The 20,023-nt window shown below is 37.2% G+C and overlaps 1 protein-coding gene across 2 annotated transcripts in view; it reads left to right on the forward strand.

Moving 5' to 3' along the window:
* Nucleotides 1-20,023, forward strand: part of SESN1 (sestrin 1) — a 125,028-nt gene that overhangs the window by 103,814 nt on the left and 1,191 nt on the right. For both annotated transcript variants that reach the window (XM_021008213.2, XM_021008214.1), the window contains exons 2-9: nt 6,432-6,497; nt 7,699-7,899; nt 8,639-8,821; nt 9,704-9,940; nt 12,640-12,787; nt 14,602-14,714; nt 17,914-18,104; nt 19,205-19,349. In XM_021008213.2, the coding sequence (XP_020863872.1) occupies nt 6,432-6,497; nt 7,699-7,899; nt 8,639-8,821; nt 9,704-9,940; nt 12,640-12,787; nt 14,602-14,714; nt 17,914-18,104; nt 19,205-19,349 (1,284 nt within the window). The remainder of the gene's footprint in view (nt 1-6,431; nt 6,498-7,698; nt 7,900-8,638; nt 8,822-9,703; nt 9,941-12,639; nt 12,788-14,601; nt 14,715-17,913; nt 18,105-19,204; nt 19,350-20,023) is intronic.

The following is a 20,023-nucleotide window of genomic DNA, read 5'->3' on the forward strand; positions in this document are numbered from 1 at the left end:
AATCCCACTTAATGTAAAAATGACTTGAACTTTAACTTACGGCAATTGCTTTGAACTTCAGTTTTCTAATTTTATCTCACACTACATGTCTTATTAGAGGAGTTGAGTGTTTGTCAACCCCTCAAACATTGTTTTTCTATATTATCAAAATAATTAAAATCTGTTGGCATTCCTTCAGAGTTAAATAAATATTGTGGTTTGTCTATTATGGCACAAGTGCAACCAGTGCTTCCCATCTAGCTAGTATTAAGGCAAAGTAATTTAGTGAGAAAAGCATTCATTAGGGAGTCAGGAGAAAGGGATTCTGGACCAGATATGCCAATAACTAGACCTATTACCTTGGGTAATTAAGTTCATTTCTCTTGGGCTTCAGATTCCCCAATTATGAAATAAGTGGTAGGCTAATAACTCCATTTTTTTCAATGAAGTAGAAACCTATAGCAGATTTTTACCAATCTGTTAAATCTTTATAACCAAGTACCCTTCCTTAAAACTTTGTCAGCATCTAGATGGTGATTTTAAGGTTTACAAAGCATTTATTATTATCTCATTTAAACTTCACAACACTCTAAGAAGGTACTAGATGTATATCTGTATTACATAAATATGTTTATATTTATATAATATAACACATATGTTATAAACTTTAAAATTGACTGTTTATGCAGAACAGCTTTAAAAATAGTTTGTTGAACTTATTATTTGTGTAGTTTTTTTGGTCATGTCTGACTCTTCAGGATTCCTTTTTGGGTTTTCTTGGCAAAGATACTGCGGTAGTTTACCATTTCCTTCTCCAGCTCATTTTACAGATGAAGAAACCAAGGCAAATAGGGGTTGAGTGACTTGCCCAGAATCATCCAGCGATTAAGTTGTCTGAGGCCAGGAACTCAGGAAGAGATGAATCTTCCTGACTGCAGGCCCAGCGGCTTAGCTGCCCCTGAATTTATTATATACTTAAAAAACCAACTATATAATAGAAATCTTTGGTTCCATACATAGTTCTTTTTATGTTCTTTGCATATGAAATGTTTATGTTTAGTGTTAAAAATAACAAAATTTGTGTCTATATATTTATATTTTGTGAAATAAAAATGTAAATGTTTGTATACACACATACACATGTACTGATTTGACAGAGAAAGAATGAATTAGAGTCTTACCTACTGGGGGTAGTTTGAAAAGGCTTTAAACACATTTCCTTGGATGGAAAGTCACAGCAGCGAAGCAGTGAGGAAGGAGGGAGTACATGTTGTATCTGTGTACATGCCATAGCTGTAAATCTGTTTACTAGCATTCTCTAACCAGCAAGTCATGGGACATGTTCATTTTTAGGGGCCTAATTCAGTTATAATAGTCTTTCGTAGTAATTCTTTTATCTTGTTGATCAATAGGGTTCTTTTGGTGACAACCTATTATTTTATTAATTATGTTAAATGAGATAGAAGGTTAATTTTAAAGTTGGAAACACAATATAATAAGCACTCTGTTTCTTAGTTTTCTTCTCACAAATGAATCAAGTACTGCCTATAGAGAAGAGTAGAAAGGAAGCAGAACTTAATATTCTGCCTGAAAAGAAGAAAGATTAAGTTTTGCCTAGAGGTATAATTAGTTATTTTAAAATTGGGTTCCTTGTTTGTCCTGTATCCTAAAAGAGTTCACCAAGAACGCATTGTGTTATTTGTGGAGTATCTGAAATTATTTCTTTACCATTTAGTTAGGAACAAGGAAAAATCCATTTCCCCCCCTTATTTCAAATATCTGTTGTTTGGGATTATTCAGTACCTGAGTTTGCTTTAACTTTCAGGGTATGTAACAAGACATTTTATGTAGCTTACGCAAAGTTTGAAAGCCCTGACAGGTGTGATTCTAGATAGACGTTTGTCATTCTGTTACTGCTCTAGCAAAGGACAGAGTATTTATTGAGAAAATGATGGAGGGGGAAAAATCACTTTCTTTCCCCCTTTTTTCCTTCTTTGCTGCCTTTTCCTCTTGGTTTTGTACTACTAAAGAGATACCTCACATGATTTAGGTTCAGAAAGAAGCGAACCTTGATCTGGTTTGATATTGGGGGAGGGAAGTGAAACCAGGAAGCCAGAGAAGCTGATTGTGTGGGCCCAAAGCTTGCCCTGAGCAGAATTGTGAAGTAGGTGGAGCTAGTTTTAGTAGGTCCCTATTTTTCCTAGCTTTTCTCCCATCCCCCTTCCTCCAACTTTTCGCTGTCCTGTTGCTTTCTAGGGAGAAAAACGTGATGCTTCACACTAAGGCAGCTAGATAGCTAGATGGAGCACTAGCTAGACCATGGGAGTTGGAGTCAGTGAGATGTCTAGACAAGTCACCTGACCTCTTTGTGCCTCGGTTTCCTCATCTTTAAAATGGAGATGAGATTAGAACCTGTCTCACTATGGTTGTGAGCATCAAGTGAGCTAACATATGTAAAGTACTTTTCCAACCTTAAAGTGCTATATTTAAATGCTAGTTGTTATTATTAATTATTATATGTTACTACCCAATCATCTCCTAGTAATATGTGAATTTAACTCAAAGGAATGCCAGACGGTGAAATTCCAGGTATTATGGAAACCAGGTCTTGGAAAGTTGTTGGTACAGCCTCAGAAAATAGGGTTGTGGCTTGATAACTCATTAATTGGCTTGATAACACTTGGCTACCAGTATTTCACTGGAAGGATGAAAATAGAAGACTTGAGAATCTCATTGAATTCTTGGTGGAGATACCCATTGGAATAAGCTAAATTACTGATTCTCAGCCCTTTGGGAATGCAGCACTCTATTGTTTGTTATTTTTGTGACATCCCCTCATCTTGCCTTCTTAAGAGTGATCTCTGACATGTTTCCTTTAACAAATAAGGTGAATTAATTCCAACTTCTCAAAGGGAGGAGATAAGTAAATTTCAGAACTACATTTAAAACAATGGGTCATACAATGGCCAAGGGCATAACAAAAAAGAGAGTTGGGAATTATTCCTCGTCAAATATTTAAGTTAACTTTTGGTCTCTGGCATTCTTCTCCTCATTGGCTTTTTGAACCTGTTTTGCCATTTGGATTAGTCTATTTTTTAAGGTGTTATTTTCTTCAGTATTTTTTTGGGTCTCCTCTAGCAAGCTGTTGACTTGTTTTTCATGATTTTCTTGCATCACTCTCATTTCTCTTCCCACTTTTTCCTCTACTTCTCTTACCTGCTGCTCAATTCTTTTTGAGCTCCTACATGGCCTGGGACCGATTCATATTTTTCTTGCAGGCTTTGGATGTAGGAGCTTTGACTTTGTTGTCTTCTTCTGGTTTTATGTTTTGATCTTCTTTGTCAGCAAAGAAAAATTCTGTGGTCTGACCTTTTTTTTTTTTCCTGTTTGCTCATGATCCCAGCCAATTACTTGACTTTTAAACTCTTTGTTAGGTAGGGGTCTGCTTCCTATGCCCCAAGCTTTGAGAGTTTTGTGCGTCTGTTTTCAGAGATACTTCTAGAGACCTGTAAAGTTTCAGGTCTTCCAAGGTGATACCATCAAAGGCGAGGTGTTTATTCCTTTCATGGCCTGGGCTCTGGTGTGTGAGTGACCATGAGCACTCTTTTCTGCCTTGGAACTGTGAGGATGATTCCCTCTTCACCGCCACTACAAGCTCCACCATGCCAGCACTCCTACTTTCCCCAGGACCGCCGCTGAGAACTATGACCCAGATCCAAACGCAGGCAAAGCAAGAGAATCCCGTCTCAGTGCCAGCAAAGAGATCTCTGCCCTCTCCCTCTGATCAGCCACTGGATCCTCCCTCCATCTGTGGGCCAAGAGCCCCGGAAGCAGCCACCACCTCGGAGCTGCGCCTAGACTGGGGCTGGGAGCCAGCTTCTCTCTCACCGAGGTCACAGACCTTTCCTACGGACCTTCTAAGTTATCTTTGGTGTTTGTGGTTTGAGAAGTCTGGAAACTGCCACAGCTGCCCATGTTTCAGTCCCCTGAGACCTGCTCTGCCTGTGCACCTACTATGAATGGCGCTTCTCTCCCAGCCTGACACAGTAGACCATTTGTTTCACTCTGTGGGTTCTGTTGCTCTAGAATTTGTTTACAGCCATTTTTTACAGGTACTTGGAAGGGTTTGGGGGAGAGCTCAGGCAAATCACTGCTTTTACTCTGCCATCTTGGCTCCGCCCCTAACTTTTGGTCTGTGAATATATAATATGTAAATTTTAAAAATCAGAGTAAAAAGAAAAGTAAAAAGAGTAAAAAGCAGCCCACCCTGAAAAACAGTCTAGGCTTAATAGTGAATAACCAAGACAGTTGTGGAAGAGTGAAGACACACCTGGTCTGCCACCTCCTTTTTACCGGTAGGGAAACTGAAGCCAAGGGAGGTTAAATGTCATGCCCAAAGGAATTCTAAAGAGGGTTCTCTGACTCCGTATTCAGCATCCCGTTTCTTACACCAGGACCAACACTCTAGATCCTTAACTGAGGAAACCACAGGAAGAAATTTACTCTTAGAGATAAGAGTTTCTCCAGAAAAATATGGGCCCACTAGTTTGTGAAAGAAAAATTCTTTAGCCGGCAAACGTTTACAAAATTCTGAGCTCTGTGCTGGGTTGGAGGAAAAAGGTGGGGCATACCTGGGCAGAGAAAGACAGGGAAAAAAAAATAAATTACATAGTCCTTAACTTCAGAAGAGTTCTAAATTTTATGAGGTGAAGTTCACACATATGCAACAGGGTTGGAGGATAGTTTGGGAGCCAGAAAGCACTTTAGAAGTTATCAAGCCCAACCCCTTCATTGTACAGTTAAAGAAACAGAGGCCTAAGTAGGTTAAATAATTTGCCTGTCACTGAAATGCATAGTAAGGGGCAGAGCTGGGATTTGAACCCGGGTCGTTTGATAGGCATTTGCTCTTTTCTGTGGCACCATGCTGCTTCCCTACTAATACAGGACCACTATAAAGGAGCATGAGGAAAGTGGAGCTGAAACTTGTATGTATTGCTATTCCTCATTTTGCATTTCATGGGTTTCATCATTTGTGGAAATTATTGCATTGTCAGAATGATGTTTTGAGTTTAGGGAATGCCTTCTGACAGTTTGTTATGGGAAATGCTAAAATTGAGATTCAACATTGTGACTAGGTTTGAACAGCAGATGATATTTAGGGCATCTACTGCTGACGGTTGACGTTAGGACATACTAGCAGGGAAATCAATTCTCCCATTCTGTACTTAGATTTGAAGTTATATTTTCATTTATTTTATAGGCTTACTTGGCACATTTGAACTCTGTGTGTGAATATGTTGACCAGCCCTAAACAAGATGCTCTTCATTTTTTTCCAATGTGCCCTATTTTAAAAATCTTTAGTGGTAAGAAGCTTTCACTAACTGGGACCAAATTTTTTGGGTTGTAGCCAAGTTTTTCTCTTTCTTTTTTTAAAAGGAAAACATCTGGTTTGAATCACAAAGAACATTTGAAAGCACAGGGGAGAGGGTGGAGATTATATTTTATGTAATTAAGGGTTAATGTTTAGCCTTAGAGTCTCTAAAATTTTTAATTTTATCTTGAAAGAAATGAGACTGGGTTGGTTGGATAGAGACCTCAAAAATACAGTATTGGGGTAGATCTTAAGAACATATTTCATGGAAAAGGGGGCTCCTATTCATGTCTTGGCAGCTTTTGTCAAGTTCAGGAGACTGAAGTCATTTAGGGTGCAGGCTGGGACATGGATTGTCTATTATCTTACATGTTAAAAGGCAAACACATTAGTTTTTCAACTGTTAATATGTAATGGAAGCATTACCTCCTGACACAGGAAAGAATAAGGAGCAGCAGTGTAAACTGAAAAACTCTTCAAGTGAAAGTTTCTCTAAATTTGTTTTCTTGGATCTTATAGAAAACATCTGTTGCTCTTTTTTTCCTTGTTAACCAGGTTATTTGTTGTTGGGGTTTTTTCTTTATAACTAAAGAGAAAATCTTAAGTATTGTTACAGGTGTCATCTGTCCGTTCCCTTAAAAACCTTTTGGGTTTTTTTTTAATATATCTAAGTTAAGGTTACAGCTTTTTTATTTTCAGAAAAGATGTCTAAGGATTCACATGTTGGTTTTGAATGTGCAAACACATGGCTCTTATTTTGTATCGCTGACGATCCACACGGTTGACTGCTGTGTGTTGAACGTTTTGTTCTAGATTCTCTGCCAACTAAGTACCTTATGCAAAGCTATGGTTTTAGTAAAACAGGTTTTCTTGTTTTTAGTCAGAATGGTACTGTGATCTGCGGTTAGCTTTGAGATGCAAACAGAAAAATGAAGAGTGTGGATCTAGGCATGAATACCAAGCTCACTGCCCAAACAAGTCTGTCTCTGTCTGACAGGGTAGCTGTTTTTTCCATTCCCAGAGCTCCAGTTCATGTTGTTTACTGCTCAAGATTTGAGATGGTGTAACTTTCTTTTCTAGGAACTTGGAATTAGAATTCCTCGACCACTAGGACATGGACCAAGCAGATTCATCCCAGAGAAGGAGGTATGTTACTTGTAAAGGTACATAGAGAACTTTGTATGCTTTTAAGGAAAGATTTTCATGGACCTACTTTTGGCCATCTGAGCAAGTATTGGTCAACAAAATGTTTTATACAGAGCTCACCACAGTTCATTATCATATTTTGGCAGTAAATCTATAGAACTGTAAGGCTGGGATTTATACTACTTTGTGACCCTTTTTAGCATCCGCATAGAGAAAGCCAAGACTTGTTTTTCAGTAATGATACTCCACCCCTTCATATTCAAACAGTGGCCAACTTTTCCCAAGCTTTTAGTTACTTAGTAGTTCCAGGGTGTACAGTGATAATCTGTGCTATCCCTGTAGTACCAGATCATTAGTACCCAAAAGCAGTTGTACCTAATTTTCTCTAAAATGTTTTATTGGTTTTTTTTTTACATTGCTATCACTTTTAATGACCCCCCCCCTTTTCCTCTTCCCTAGCCTTGTCTGACAGTGTCTTAGCCCCTATCTATGGTCTGCCACCTTTCTTATGTGAGAGGTGGGAGGTGATGCTATACTATCAGACTGCTGAAGTCATGATTGGTCACTTGTGCACAACTTCCCACAAGAGTAATTTGTGAGACTCAAATGAAAAACTTGTGGTGTTTTTACAAATGTCAGTTACCCTCAGGATGATTTATTTAATGACTTTGGTATGGTGGTATAGTGGAAGGAACATAGGACTAGGGGCCAAGGAGCAGGGATTTACCACATATTCACTGTGTGGGCAGTGTGTTGCCACATACTGGGCACATCACTTTACCTCTCTGGGCCTCAGTTTTCTCATCTGTAAAATGAAGGGATTTGTTGCTAAGATCTCTTCCAGCTGTTAACAGTCATTATTAACCTTACCTTCTTTGGATGGCAGGAGGAATTGTGTGTTATGAGAGACTTCAGGAATGTATCTCTGAGGTCTCAATTCCAACGTGTTTCCTAAATTTAATTGTCTGTGCAAATTGCTGCCAAATTTGTAAACCGTCTTATCTAGATGACCTTTAATTTTTTTTCCTTTTAGTATTAACAGATAAATTTATGGTTAGAATGACTTTAGACAGTTTCTGGAGCTACAGTGCTGTACTTAATTGCTTCTTAGTAACTGGAGTTAAGTTCAAAAAGTATAGCTTTTAAAATGTGTGTTAACAATTTGCAAAACCCTTTTTTTCCTGCTCTCTAATTTATACAGATTCTTCAAGTGGGTAATGAAGATGCCCAGATGCACACTTTATTTGCAGATTCATTTGCTGCTTTGGGTCGTTTGGATAACATTACCTTAGTGATGGTTTTTCATCCACAGTATCTAGAAAGTTTCTTAAAAACCCAACACTATCTACTACAGATGGATGGGCCACTCCCACTTCATTACCGACACTACATTGGAATAATGGTATGTAAAGATTCAATGAAAATTAATTTATGCCATCTCCTTTACCGGGAATATTAATGCCTTAAAAAGTGACATACTTTTATATTTGGACTTTTAACTGGGTTTCTAGTGGAGATAATACCTACATTTTTTATCTCTTATAACCCCTAAACAAAAGATGGTGTGTAAGTAGTCGCTCCTTTCACTGAAAAATATCAGTATTTTCTATGAAATTAAGAGAACAAAATTAATACAGCCTTTCTCTTTACTTAAAATTTCAAAATTGTTTTGTGCATCAGAAATTCTTGTTATATTAAAATTGCTTTTATTTTGGACCTTAGTGCTCTGTAAATGTGTCAGCTTTTAAGTGACTCCAGTACCATTGACCCTTTTCATAAATGTATGTGTGTATGTTTTTTTGTGATCCCATAAATATTTTTAATTTAGTACTTGAAATCCCTTTTGATTCTAACAAGGACAAATGAATTTCAGAGAAACTCAGTATGGGTGGTTTTTCCAGTGTTCAGATGTTGTTGACCTTAATTTTTTTAAAAAATAAAATGTTCATAAAAAAAAATAAATAAAATGTTCGTGTTATTTCCACCAGTTATTATGTTATACAGAAAATTTTTCTTAAATTCTTAATCATAAGAGTAACTTTATTTGCTGTTTTGATACAGTCTGAGAGTACATTTTTGTAGTGTTTTATATGAGTCTAATTTTTCTGGTAATTCAGAATAGTGGGCTTCTTTCTTTTAAGGCTGCAGCAAGACACCAGTGCTCCTACCTAGTGAACCTCCATGTAAATGATTTTCTCCATGTTGGAGGAGACCCCAAATGGCTCAATGGTCTAGAGAATGCTCCTCAAAAACTGCAAAATTTGGGAGAACTAAACAAAGTGTTAGCCCATAGACCTTGGCTTATTACCAAAGAACATATTGAGGTAAGTCATTGAGCATATACCACCTCAATTTTAGCATAAGATGCTTATTCTCTATTTTTATTAATGAATAAGCATCAAGTGAGTGGGAATTGTGATATTCTCTATAGATTAAGAGAGCTGCTGTGAAGAATAGATTAGCATGTTGATTAGTGATTTTTTTTTCTGTCCTGCGAAACATTTTAATGTATATGACTTCAGAGCTGAAAAAATTAAAGCAACAAAAAATATAAGATAGGAATGTATTCTGCAATATAGTTTTCAGTGTTGCTGAATTAAACAGGTATATGAGAATAGGTAAAGGAGGCCAATATATCAACACACACACACACACACACACACACACACACACACACACACACACACACACACACACACACACACCCACACACCCCCTCCATGTCCAAGCTCTTGCCACTACCTTTTTGGAAATGCCTCAAAAGAAATAACTGATTTGAGGTTATTGATATGTTCTAAACAACACATAGACACATCTTATTCAGTGCATTGTAAAAATTTCCTATAATCATTTTGAGAGATCTTGAGTATGTAATATGGACAAATCACTCATCATTCAGCCTTCTGAAATATTGCAATCCTGTAAGACATTTAGACATGCTGATGGCTGAAGTTGCAACATTTTCCAATATCCAGTAAGCATTCCTTAAATTCAGAATTGCATAACACCTACCAAGTTATGTTAGGCTATCTTTCTAAAAACAATATCAGCAGATTCTGAAATCTTTGCTTTTTGTCATCCCACAACTATCCATTTAACTACTACAGATTTTATATAATATCTGGCCCTGCTTTTGGTGTGTTGGGTGTTGCTGTGAACGAGTTATTTTCATCAGTATAACAACTTGTTCCATCTTAATTCTTTAGCAACTTTTGAAGGCTGAAGAGCATAGTTGGTCCCTTGCTGAATTGGTACATGCAGTAGTTCTACTCACACACTATCATTCTCTTGCCTCTTTCACATTTGGTTGTGGAATCAGTCCGGAAATTCATTGTGATGGTGGCCACACCTTTCGACCTCCTTCTGTCAGTAACTACTGCATCTGTGATATTACAAATGGCAATCACAGTATGGAGGAGATGCATGTTGCAGGAAGTGTTTCAGTAAGTATCAGTTTTGTGTTATGGAATTATCATAAAAAATAATCTCCCAGCAATGACCATTTTGTTTCTTTAGTTCCTTTTTGTTCATTATATTTTCATTTTGGACTATAGGGAACTAGTTTCAAAGTTTGATTTGACATCTCAGATGTAACAAATCCTCAGAATTATAACAAAAAGAACAACCAGGCACTGATACTCTTTATTCATTTAACTGAATGGCTAGTTATATAGTAGGCACTTGGAAATGTCTTTGAGTATTTCTAATGTGTAGAACACAGGTATGGGAGAACAGGCAGAGTCATTGCCCTCCAGGAGCTGACATTGTAGAAACAGTCAACTACCTCATACAGTGTCTCAAAGGATGTGACTTCAGATTCTGGCTCTGCTGCTTAGTACCTTTGTGACTTGGGTAGGTCCCTTTACCTCTCTGGGCCTCAGTTTCCTTATCTGTAAAAGGGGTGGGTCAGAATAGATAGTTTATAAGATCCTTCCAGCCCTAAATCCATGCCTGTGGGTGAGAATCTTCTACATTAAAAAAAAAAAATCACCCAACTATGCTGCCTGCTGAAGGATTTCCAGGTTTTTCATATATGTTTTCTGAGTTATTATTTCATATATTGTTCCCCTAAAATAAATAGGGGCAAGTTAATATTGGTGCCTTCTTACAGATCATAAAACTCTGAGTAACTGTTCTAAGACTATGTTAATGAGACCCAAAGTCATGGATATAGGTTCAAGCCTCTGTTGGGCCTATTAGTTTTGTTCTTTTCTACTCTTAACACCAGCTAGCTATTTTGCTAATTTGTTCTGGTTAAAAGGGAGACCAAGTAAGTATGTGGGGATGAATGAAGACACTAGCAATAAATGTCTTTACTTGTCACTGACAGCGATATATAGTGTATATGACCCAGAAAAGATCACTGAAGCCTCCAGTCACCCTTGATGAGCAATGGCTAATGAACCAAGCAAGCCTCCCCCAACACATAACAGTTGTTGGGCATTCTTGGAGTGCACGGCAGGCCACCATCTGATGAACTATGTTTTCCGTGTGCTAGCTGAGCAGTTTGGAAAGCAAGTCATACCAAATAGCTCCTTAAGATTAACTGATCCTTAATACAAAAAATGGTGAAGAGTGTGAATTTTTTCCTTTGCTGTGCATCTAAAATTCCAAGAAATTAATACCGTTAGGTTTTAGTACTCGTATTTTGTTTCATTATTCCAGCTGGCATGTTTATTTAAGCAAATGAGAATTTAAGTATTGGGGCGGAAGTGTACAACCGAAACAGGCTCTGTTCCTATCCCCAGTGCTTTGTTTTTTAAAATGTTACTTATTTCAGCTATACTTCACTGTGGCTTCTCTTGTCTTTAAACAAAGTAGGGAAGCATCACCAGTACCATTAAAGGCAATATGGGTTATCTGGTCCAGCAAACAGTGACATTTGTTCCTGAGCCATTATGAATTCCTGACCAACGTCAGTGATGGTGATACGATCAGTAACGGTTTTTTGAACCTCATCAGTGTATTGCTTTCCTTGGTAATATTATTATAGTAAATCTGTAACATTATTTTGGCACCAACTATCAGGGTCATTTTAAAGTGTGACCTACAGAACTTTTTTTGTAGATTATGAGTATCCTATGATATACTGATATGTGATATGTGGCTTTTCACTTTCAAGGAGCTGCTAAAGAAGGGAGAGTCAGTTGGGCATGTCTGACCTTGACTTACAGTTAGCTTTAAGGTTCCCTACTTCATTAGTTACATAAGATAGAGATTTCAAATATCTGACTCAGCTGACTACTTGGTGAGGACCAAGGAGGTCGTGAATGTGAGATTTCCTCCTCAGGTGCTCAGTTGGCATAGATCAACTTGCCTAAACTTCATGGGTTAACCCTGCCCCCCACCCCACACATCCATAGTAGAGTTGACGGAATTGGTTCATTGCTGTGGCAGTCATGGCTGGCTGCCACTGTTTAGTCCCCCTTGCAGAACTAAAATATGGAATATGGACAGCAAGCACTAGCCTTTCCAAAACACGTTGTCTGAAATGGCAACATTGTGTTTGATGTACAGAATTTTGCATGGCAGCCAGATTTCATTGAACTACATGTTTCGTGCAGCAACAAAGGGTATTATAATAGTCTGTGTACAGACTAGGTGGATGGAGGGGACAGTTATGGTTGTGGAGATAAAAACAGTGGACTTGGCATGGATCTGGATATGGAAGGTGAGAGAAAGGGAAGAGTCAGAACTCCCAAGTTTCAGGTTTGAAAATTGATGATGACGTCAGTAGTTAGAAGGAATTTGATAGAAGGGTTTGGGGTAAGATGATTTGAGTTTTGGATGTATGGAGTTTGAGGTATACTCAGGTATAGCGAGATATGCAGCAAACCAAAATAAGGGTCTGGAACATGGGGAGGCATTGGAGGTAGTTGCTTAACATTGATAATTGAAAACAGGGAATGAATAGAAATTTTAAAAGGAGAGAGTTTAAATTGTCATTCATTCATTCTTATAAACAAAACATATTAGCGGATCTCTGAATTCATTTGTTCAGTACACTTCAGTAACAAAACCAAAAATATTTCCGTGAAACTTTATAAAATAAAAAGAATTAAGAGTTCCAATTTTAACCTTAAATTCCTGAATAATTTCTGCTTATGTGACATGCTTAGCACTGATTATATGTTATTTTCAGATAACTGATTCTTTTTGTGAGGTTGAAGCCCTCATGGAGAAAATGAAACAGTTACAAGAGTGTCGTGATGAAGAAGAAGCAAGTCAGGAAGAGATGGCTTCACGTTTTGAGATTGAAAAAAGAGAGAGCATGTTTGTTTTTTCATCAGGTAAATATAATTTTTATATAGTCAGAATTTTTTTTTCTTTAAGATTAGTTTCATTTGGAGAAAGTTTATAAACTGGCTAGACAAATGTTGAGAAACATACTCTTTTAGATAGATATCCCTTATTATAAGTAAACAATATTTGAAACTGAACTTTAATGTAATTTAAATAAGATGCTATTATATTCGATAATTCAACCAAACAAGCATTTATTAAGCATCTACTGTGTGCTAGGATACAAAAAAAAACCCTTTGCCCTCTAGGAGCTATATTATTATTGGGGGAGTGAGGAATTAAAAAAATATAAACAAGATAGGGGATTGGGGAAAAAACACAGCTAGAAAGTTAAGGGAAAGCTTCTTACAGCACTCAGTCTTGAAAAAAGCAAAGGAGTCTAAGGAGCAGATAAAAGAGCGTATATGTAGGCATAGGAAACAGCCATGTCTGTGCAAAGAATCATAAGAGGGGGAAAAAAAGAAATTCAGCAGAATTGATCAATGTATCAAGCCAGCCTGACAGGAGGTGTTCCCCACCCAGAGTCTCCCCACTTCAGCAAAAAAAGGCAAGGGAGGTACATTTTCATATCTCCTCTTTGGAGTCAATTTAAATCCCAATTGAAGTACAACACTGTCAGGTTCACAATTTTACAGCGTTGCACTTCATTTGTGACTTAAATTTTTTTCTTTGTATCTCCAGGGATAGCAGAAATACCTTGCATATGGTAGGCACTTTATAATTATTTGTTTAAATGTATTGTGAATCCATGAGATTTTTTATTTTATCTTAGAGTAAATCCTTTCATAACTGTTACTTAATTTAGACTATAAGGATATATGGTAGAAATGTTTTACAAAATACTTTTTAAAGTGCATTTTGATGATTGAAAAGCAAAAAAAGCATGCACTTTAAAGATTTTAAAACTAGAGCAAAGTCAAAAGAATGATTTTTTTAAGTGACTTGTTTCTTAAAAATATTTTATTTTGTTCTTTTCTGTTATTTTGTTTTCCCTCCTGCCTAAAGTTGTGGGAGTTACCAGGCAAGGATGTTAGGATTGTCATTTTATCAGGTCTTAAAAACTAATGCTTGATGATTCTCCATGTAAAAAACTGAAGTCATTGCAGCAGGAAGTAGTGATAGTGACAGTGTTTTTTTTCCTCACCCATTCTTCCAAAATAGTACTTAGGGCCACTAGATTATTTTGACTGTGTGACCATACATGGTACATTTTCACTTGCACATTAATCCTCAGATTATACCACAAACTATGTAATTTTTAAATAACATCTTATAGCATGGTACCACAGTTAGTTGGATATTTAATCCATGTTTTTATCATCAGGTATTAGCCACAAGTGTTTCCAAACCTTGTGCATTCAAGTATGAAAATCACACTTATAAAATATTTCATCTTTTAGGGACAGCTAGGTGGCACAGTGGATAGAGCACCGGCCCTGAAGTCAGGAGTACCTGAGTTCAAATCCGGCCTCAGACCAAACACTTAACACTTAGTAGCTGTGTGACCCTGGGCAAGTCACTTAACCCCAATTGCCTAAAAAAAGAAAATATTTCATCTTTTTAAAAAAAAATTTTATGGTGAGTCAGAAAAGATTTAGAAAATTATGTGCATGAGGATATCTGTCTGTGGAAATGCTGCCTTCAGTGCATTTCCACTCACTAGTGGGATTTAATCTACTTTTCCAGGTTACCAAATAGGATTTTATTTGTGTTACTTGAAGAGAAGGAAATCCATGTGGTTAAAATATAATTATCAAAGACCCTTTTTAAAAAGCCAGTAATACCATTTTCATTATTGCAGACGATGAAGAAGTTGCACCAGCAAGAGATGTATCGCGACACTTTGAAGACACTAGTTATGGTTATAAAGATTTCTCTAGACATGGGATGCATGTGCCAACATTTCGAGTTCAGGTAAAATTGAAGTTTGTATTTTATATACTGTATCTAAAAAGCCGTATTGTTGTAGCTTGAGAGGAAGTGCTTTTGAGAACTCTAAAAATTAGTAAAGGGAAGGTAATTTTGTAGTTCCCAAATAAGGCATGGATCTTATTCTAAAAGTTTGTAAGGCTGTTTGGAGCTCACAATATATTTTCCCATTTAAGCCTTTTATAAAAGATTTTCACAATAGCCAATGAAAACTGATATTGAACTCATAATTAGTTGGAGTATGATGATAATAGTATTTCAGAATCTGGTTACCCTTTACAGCATTGTTTCTCTGTAGAAAGTTAGAGTTCCAACTTGGGATGTCGGGAATACATTTCTTGTCTTGCAGCACTAGCAATTGGAAAGGAAACTCAACCTCACTTCATAAGCAGCAGGTATTTTTCCAAGACTTCATAAGGCTTCAGAGATGGAAGGGGAAAAGCAATCCTAAGAATCTTTGGCATCAGTGGAGAAGGACACAAGGAACTTGAATAGCTGGGATGAGGGGTGTGGGGGGGGGGAGGCATCCATAAATTAGAGGACTGACTAATACTAGATAAAGGCACTATTTTTAGCCTTACATTTTTTTTAAAATGGCAACCTACTGAATTATTGCAAGAAAGGAAATGCACATTTTAAATGTCAATTACTGAATGCATTTTAAGATTAACGTATTCCCTGAATTTAACTGAAGGCAGGGCCATTCTCTTTGCAGGTGTCAGATTTAACTTTGAATGACTTTGCATAGTTATTCTTCAGTTTTAAGAGTAAATAGGCGGAAATAATGATGCATTGTTTATCAAAATACTGCTTTGCTGATATCAAATTATCGACTGTAAAATACCGTAAAAATTGAATTAACTCTTCACACTTGGAATTCATTGTAATTAAGACCACCAAGATTTTCTAGGCTTCTGTTTCTGTAGATAAGAATAGCAGCCGTCCCAGTTGAGAAGTTGGGATCCCATCAGTAAACATTATTAAGCATCTGTTATGTGCCAGGCTGCTACTAGGTGAAAATAAGAAGAAAGAAAAGAATTCCTGTACTCTTACTAGCTTGTATTCTACTGGAAAAGAAAAACAAGATAAATAGAAATAGATAGGTAAATCCATCTCTCTATGTAGGTGTATGTATAGATCAGTATGGGGGGGGTTGGGAGTATACGTAGGCACACATCACACACGCTATATATAAAATCAGTAAATGTAACATAATTTGAAAAGAGTATTGATAACTAGGGGGAATAAAGAAAAAGAAAACCAGAGGTTGCACCTCAGTGTCGCATTGAAAAGCCAGGGATTCTCAGAGGGAGAGGTGAGGAGAAAGTCCATTATTCCAGACATGGGAGGCAGCTAAGCATAAAAGCACAGAAATGGGAGGTTGAATGTCGAGTTGGGGAAAGAAGAAGTTGGCCAGTTAGGCCAAAACTTAAGAGTATTGGAAGGGGAGTGATGTGAAATAAATGTGGAGAGAGATGACCAAAGACTGCTTCACAAATTGTCATGTCATTTGTTCAGCTACGGTGTCACTGAAACTTGTCAAATCTTGCAGCAGTGATTTATAATTGAGTTTTAAATTAATTTATTAAGTATTCTAGGTTTTAGATATTTCATTAGTTCAAGTGGATTTTCTTCTTCTTCTCTAACTCTTATTTCCAATGGTGGCATTTTATCATATGCCACTCAATCAGCCAAGTTTTCATTGAGCATTGACAATCTCTAGCATTTTGGTTGGTTCAGTGGAGGATACAAAAGAAATACAAGACATAGAGACTGCTTGGTGGGAGAGGATTCACGCACAGGAAGTTGGAGACAAGTGTGAGACAACTTCGTGGCCAAGACCAGGCAAGGGAGATGGGGAGAATTTAGGTAGCCACAGAGGAGAATGAACAAAATGAGAATGTGCCTGAAGGAGAGAATTAGCTTTCTGGGGGTAAGGAGGTCAGGTAGAAAAAAATGGAACTGTTAATGGAGAATAGATTTTAACTGAAGCAAAAAGTCCCTGTTGAATAGCTGTGAGAAACCAGAGTAGTGCCACGCTAAGCAGGGCTTGGAGTCATAAGCAGAGGACTGAGATTTGATATAGCAAGCAAGAGAGGATATAGGTTCTTATACATGGTAGGAGAGGAATTTGGGGGAGAATTATGCAGCTTTTCTGAAGCCTCATTTTCATTTAGAAATGAGCAGGGGTTCTCAAAACTATGTCATCAGAATACAAGCTCTGGGCTGAGAAATCTTCAGGTATAGTCCTGACGAGGGCAGCTAGAAGGTACAGTGGATAGAGTGCTGCACCTGGAGTCATGAAGACTTGAGTTCAAATCTGCTGTCAGACACTAGCTGTGTGACCCTGGGCAAGGCACTTAATCCTGTTTGCCTCAGTTTCTTCATCTGTCAAATGAGCTGGAGAAGGAAATGGCAAATCACTTCAGGGTCTTTGGGGACAAAAAAAGCCAAATGGAGTTATGAAGAGTAGGATGTGACTGAAAAATAATATTCCTGACAATACCAAACACGCTCTCTAATAACCAACCCTAGTTAAAGGGAGAAAGATTGACCAATAGAAGATGAATTCTTTGGCCTTGGCAGCCCATGACTCTTGACATCAATGTATGATAGGTAGATTGGAAGGAGTAGGGAGATTAGATGCAGAAACACTGTTAGTAAACGTTTAGAGAAATTTCAGTGTAGTATGATGAGAACCAAGATTTGGGTGGTGGTAGGAAAGATAAAGAGGGATGGAGTGAATCTAAGAGACATTATGTGAAGGATTTGACAATAAATCAAATATAGGGGACAGAAAGAGAGATGACTCAAAGGTTCCTAACCTGGGGGAGTGGAGTTCTGAAAGGAAACTAGGAATGATATCAGGTTTTAATGCATGTGATGATTATCAGTTCAGTCTGTAACATGTTGATTTTTAGACTGAGGTACAATATAGAATTCTAGTGAGAGAGGTCCAGTGGACATTTGGAATCAGGGTACTGCCTCACAAGTGAAAGATCAGAACTAGACATGGGGATTTCAAAATCAGCTATATAAAGACAATGGATTCTACTAATGATTTTATTAATAATACTATGTTCTGATTTAAATTGGTATTGTAAAACTAGAATCATAGACATTGTAATGTTCTTGTCCAGATTTTCATCTTTCACATACATGATCTATCTTCTGCTCTTTATAGGACTATTGCTGGGAAGACCATGGTTACTCTTTGGTTAATCGTCTTTATCCAGATGTGGGACAGTTGATTGATGAAAAATTTCACATTGCTTACAATCTGACATATAATACAATGGCAATGCATAAAGATGTAGACACGTCAATGCTTAGGCGTGCAATTTGGAACTATATTCACTGCATGTTTGGAATAAGGTTAGTCTCTTACAGTGTTCTTCATTTTTAACAAGAAAGTTATTACCACTTAGACTATCCTTCCCTCTTAAGTTGCCTTAAATACCTCCTTTCACAGTATTTTTAGCCCATATTTAAATATAAGGTTATTATACATTCTTAAACATCATTGACCTAAATGCCTCTTAAAATAAGATTTTCTTTTGAATTTTATTGAAAGTCACCTGGGTGTCTTAATGTATTTGATATTTAAATTATGGTACTTCATAGAAGCAAAAAAATTACTTTCTACAGATTAACATCTCAGTCTTCGATGAAATGAGATTATACCAATACAATGATTACAGTCATTATTCAAGTGAAAATAAGTTTGCACGGTAATGAATTATACCTTTATAGTATAAAGTACAGTGTCACAACTTTTAACTCATATTTGGCTTCTTCTGAACTCCTTTGATTGCATGTACAGTAGCCATTCCAACCCCTTATGTTGGGATCAAGCCATCCATTAGAATAAAATTTATCAAAATTTTGTCAGAATAAAATCTATCCAAGTCCTACTCCAATCCATCATCAAAGGGTGATTTGTTAATGGTTCACAGTTAAGAACAAACTCTGTCAGGTTCTCCTAAACTGGAAAGATTTATAGTATGTGCCGTGCAGTGATTTGTGTCTATAATTTGAGAACTCCAGGCAGAGCAGGGCAGGAACTGGGACCAGACAAGAGCTTCAGCTTCTGAGAGAGGAAGACCCAGGCAAAATTTCCAAATAAGTGAAGATTTCCTTTGGTGCCTTTAATTTTTTTTGTACTATTCCTCCTTTGTGGTACTCCCTCTTCTCTAACCCCATGAGGTCAGTCCCCATGCTGTCTCTGAGCTGTAATAGAAGCTTGGAGAGAATATAGCCCTTCACGCAAGCCTCTGCTCCTCACAAATAAAAATCCACGTAGGGGCAAGAAAGTCGTAATGATATAATTTTTTTTAAAGGGAAAACACGGGTACTTTAGCACAGTGTTTTAAATACTAATATGTTAATATGTTTAGCACATAGGTATTTAATGTTAACTGACTGAATGTACAATGGAGAAAGCCATTCTAACATCTTTTTTCCATTTGAAACAGGTATGATGACTATGACTATGGGGAAATTAATCAGCTTTTGGATCGTAGCTTTAAAGTTTATATCAAAACTGTAGTCTGCACTCCTGAGAAGGCCACAAAAAGAATGTATGATAGCTTCTGGAGGCAATTCAAGCACTCTGAGAAGGTATATGTACATTTTTATCTTGTTCTGTTGACAGGATTCTAAATTATTTTCATTGAGCAGTTTATCTCAGGGCTCTTAGAACCCTCTAGTACTTATCACCCTTCTACCTAACCAAAAGAAAATGTGACAGGTGCTAGTACAGGTGCTCCTCAGGGAGAGCAGATTAGCCAGAGAAAGGTTCAAGGGTAATGGCAGTGGGTTAGGTAGGCTGTGGCCTGCTCAGGAGACACAGCTACAGACCTAGAGGCAGATGAGGGAGGGGTTCGTGTGATTTTACATTGCAGTAGCGCAGGAGGAGCGTTAGTATAAAATAACCTTTACTTTTAGGGAAGTAAGCAAGAATAGAAATGGGGTGGGGATCCTGCCATTCTTAAATTGTCTCAATGGAAATTGCAGAACATTGGTTTACATTGAATGCTGGTATTTTGATAAAGGAATGTGTAGTTGCCTACAAAGTTGTGTTAAATCTCTAGATATTTTATTAAACACAAATTGAAGTTCAGGAAAGCTTTCCAAAAGAATACTAGCCATAGCTTTTTTGATTTGTTCTCTAGGAGAATGACAATATCATGTGCCATTTAGTAGCCTGAACTTACTTCAGTTAAGCATCATTGTGTTCACTCATGAACATAGTGAAACAAACATAAGCATCCAGATATCCAAGATGTTAATGT

This window comes from Phascolarctos cinereus, unplaced genomic scaffold (genome assembly GCF_003287225.1).
Source record: "Phascolarctos cinereus isolate Bilbo 61053 unplaced genomic scaffold, phaCin_HiC Scaffold_5;HRSCAF=322, whole genome shotgun sequence".
Lineage (NCBI taxonomy): Eukaryota > Metazoa > Chordata > Mammalia > Diprotodontia > Phascolarctidae > Phascolarctos > Phascolarctos cinereus.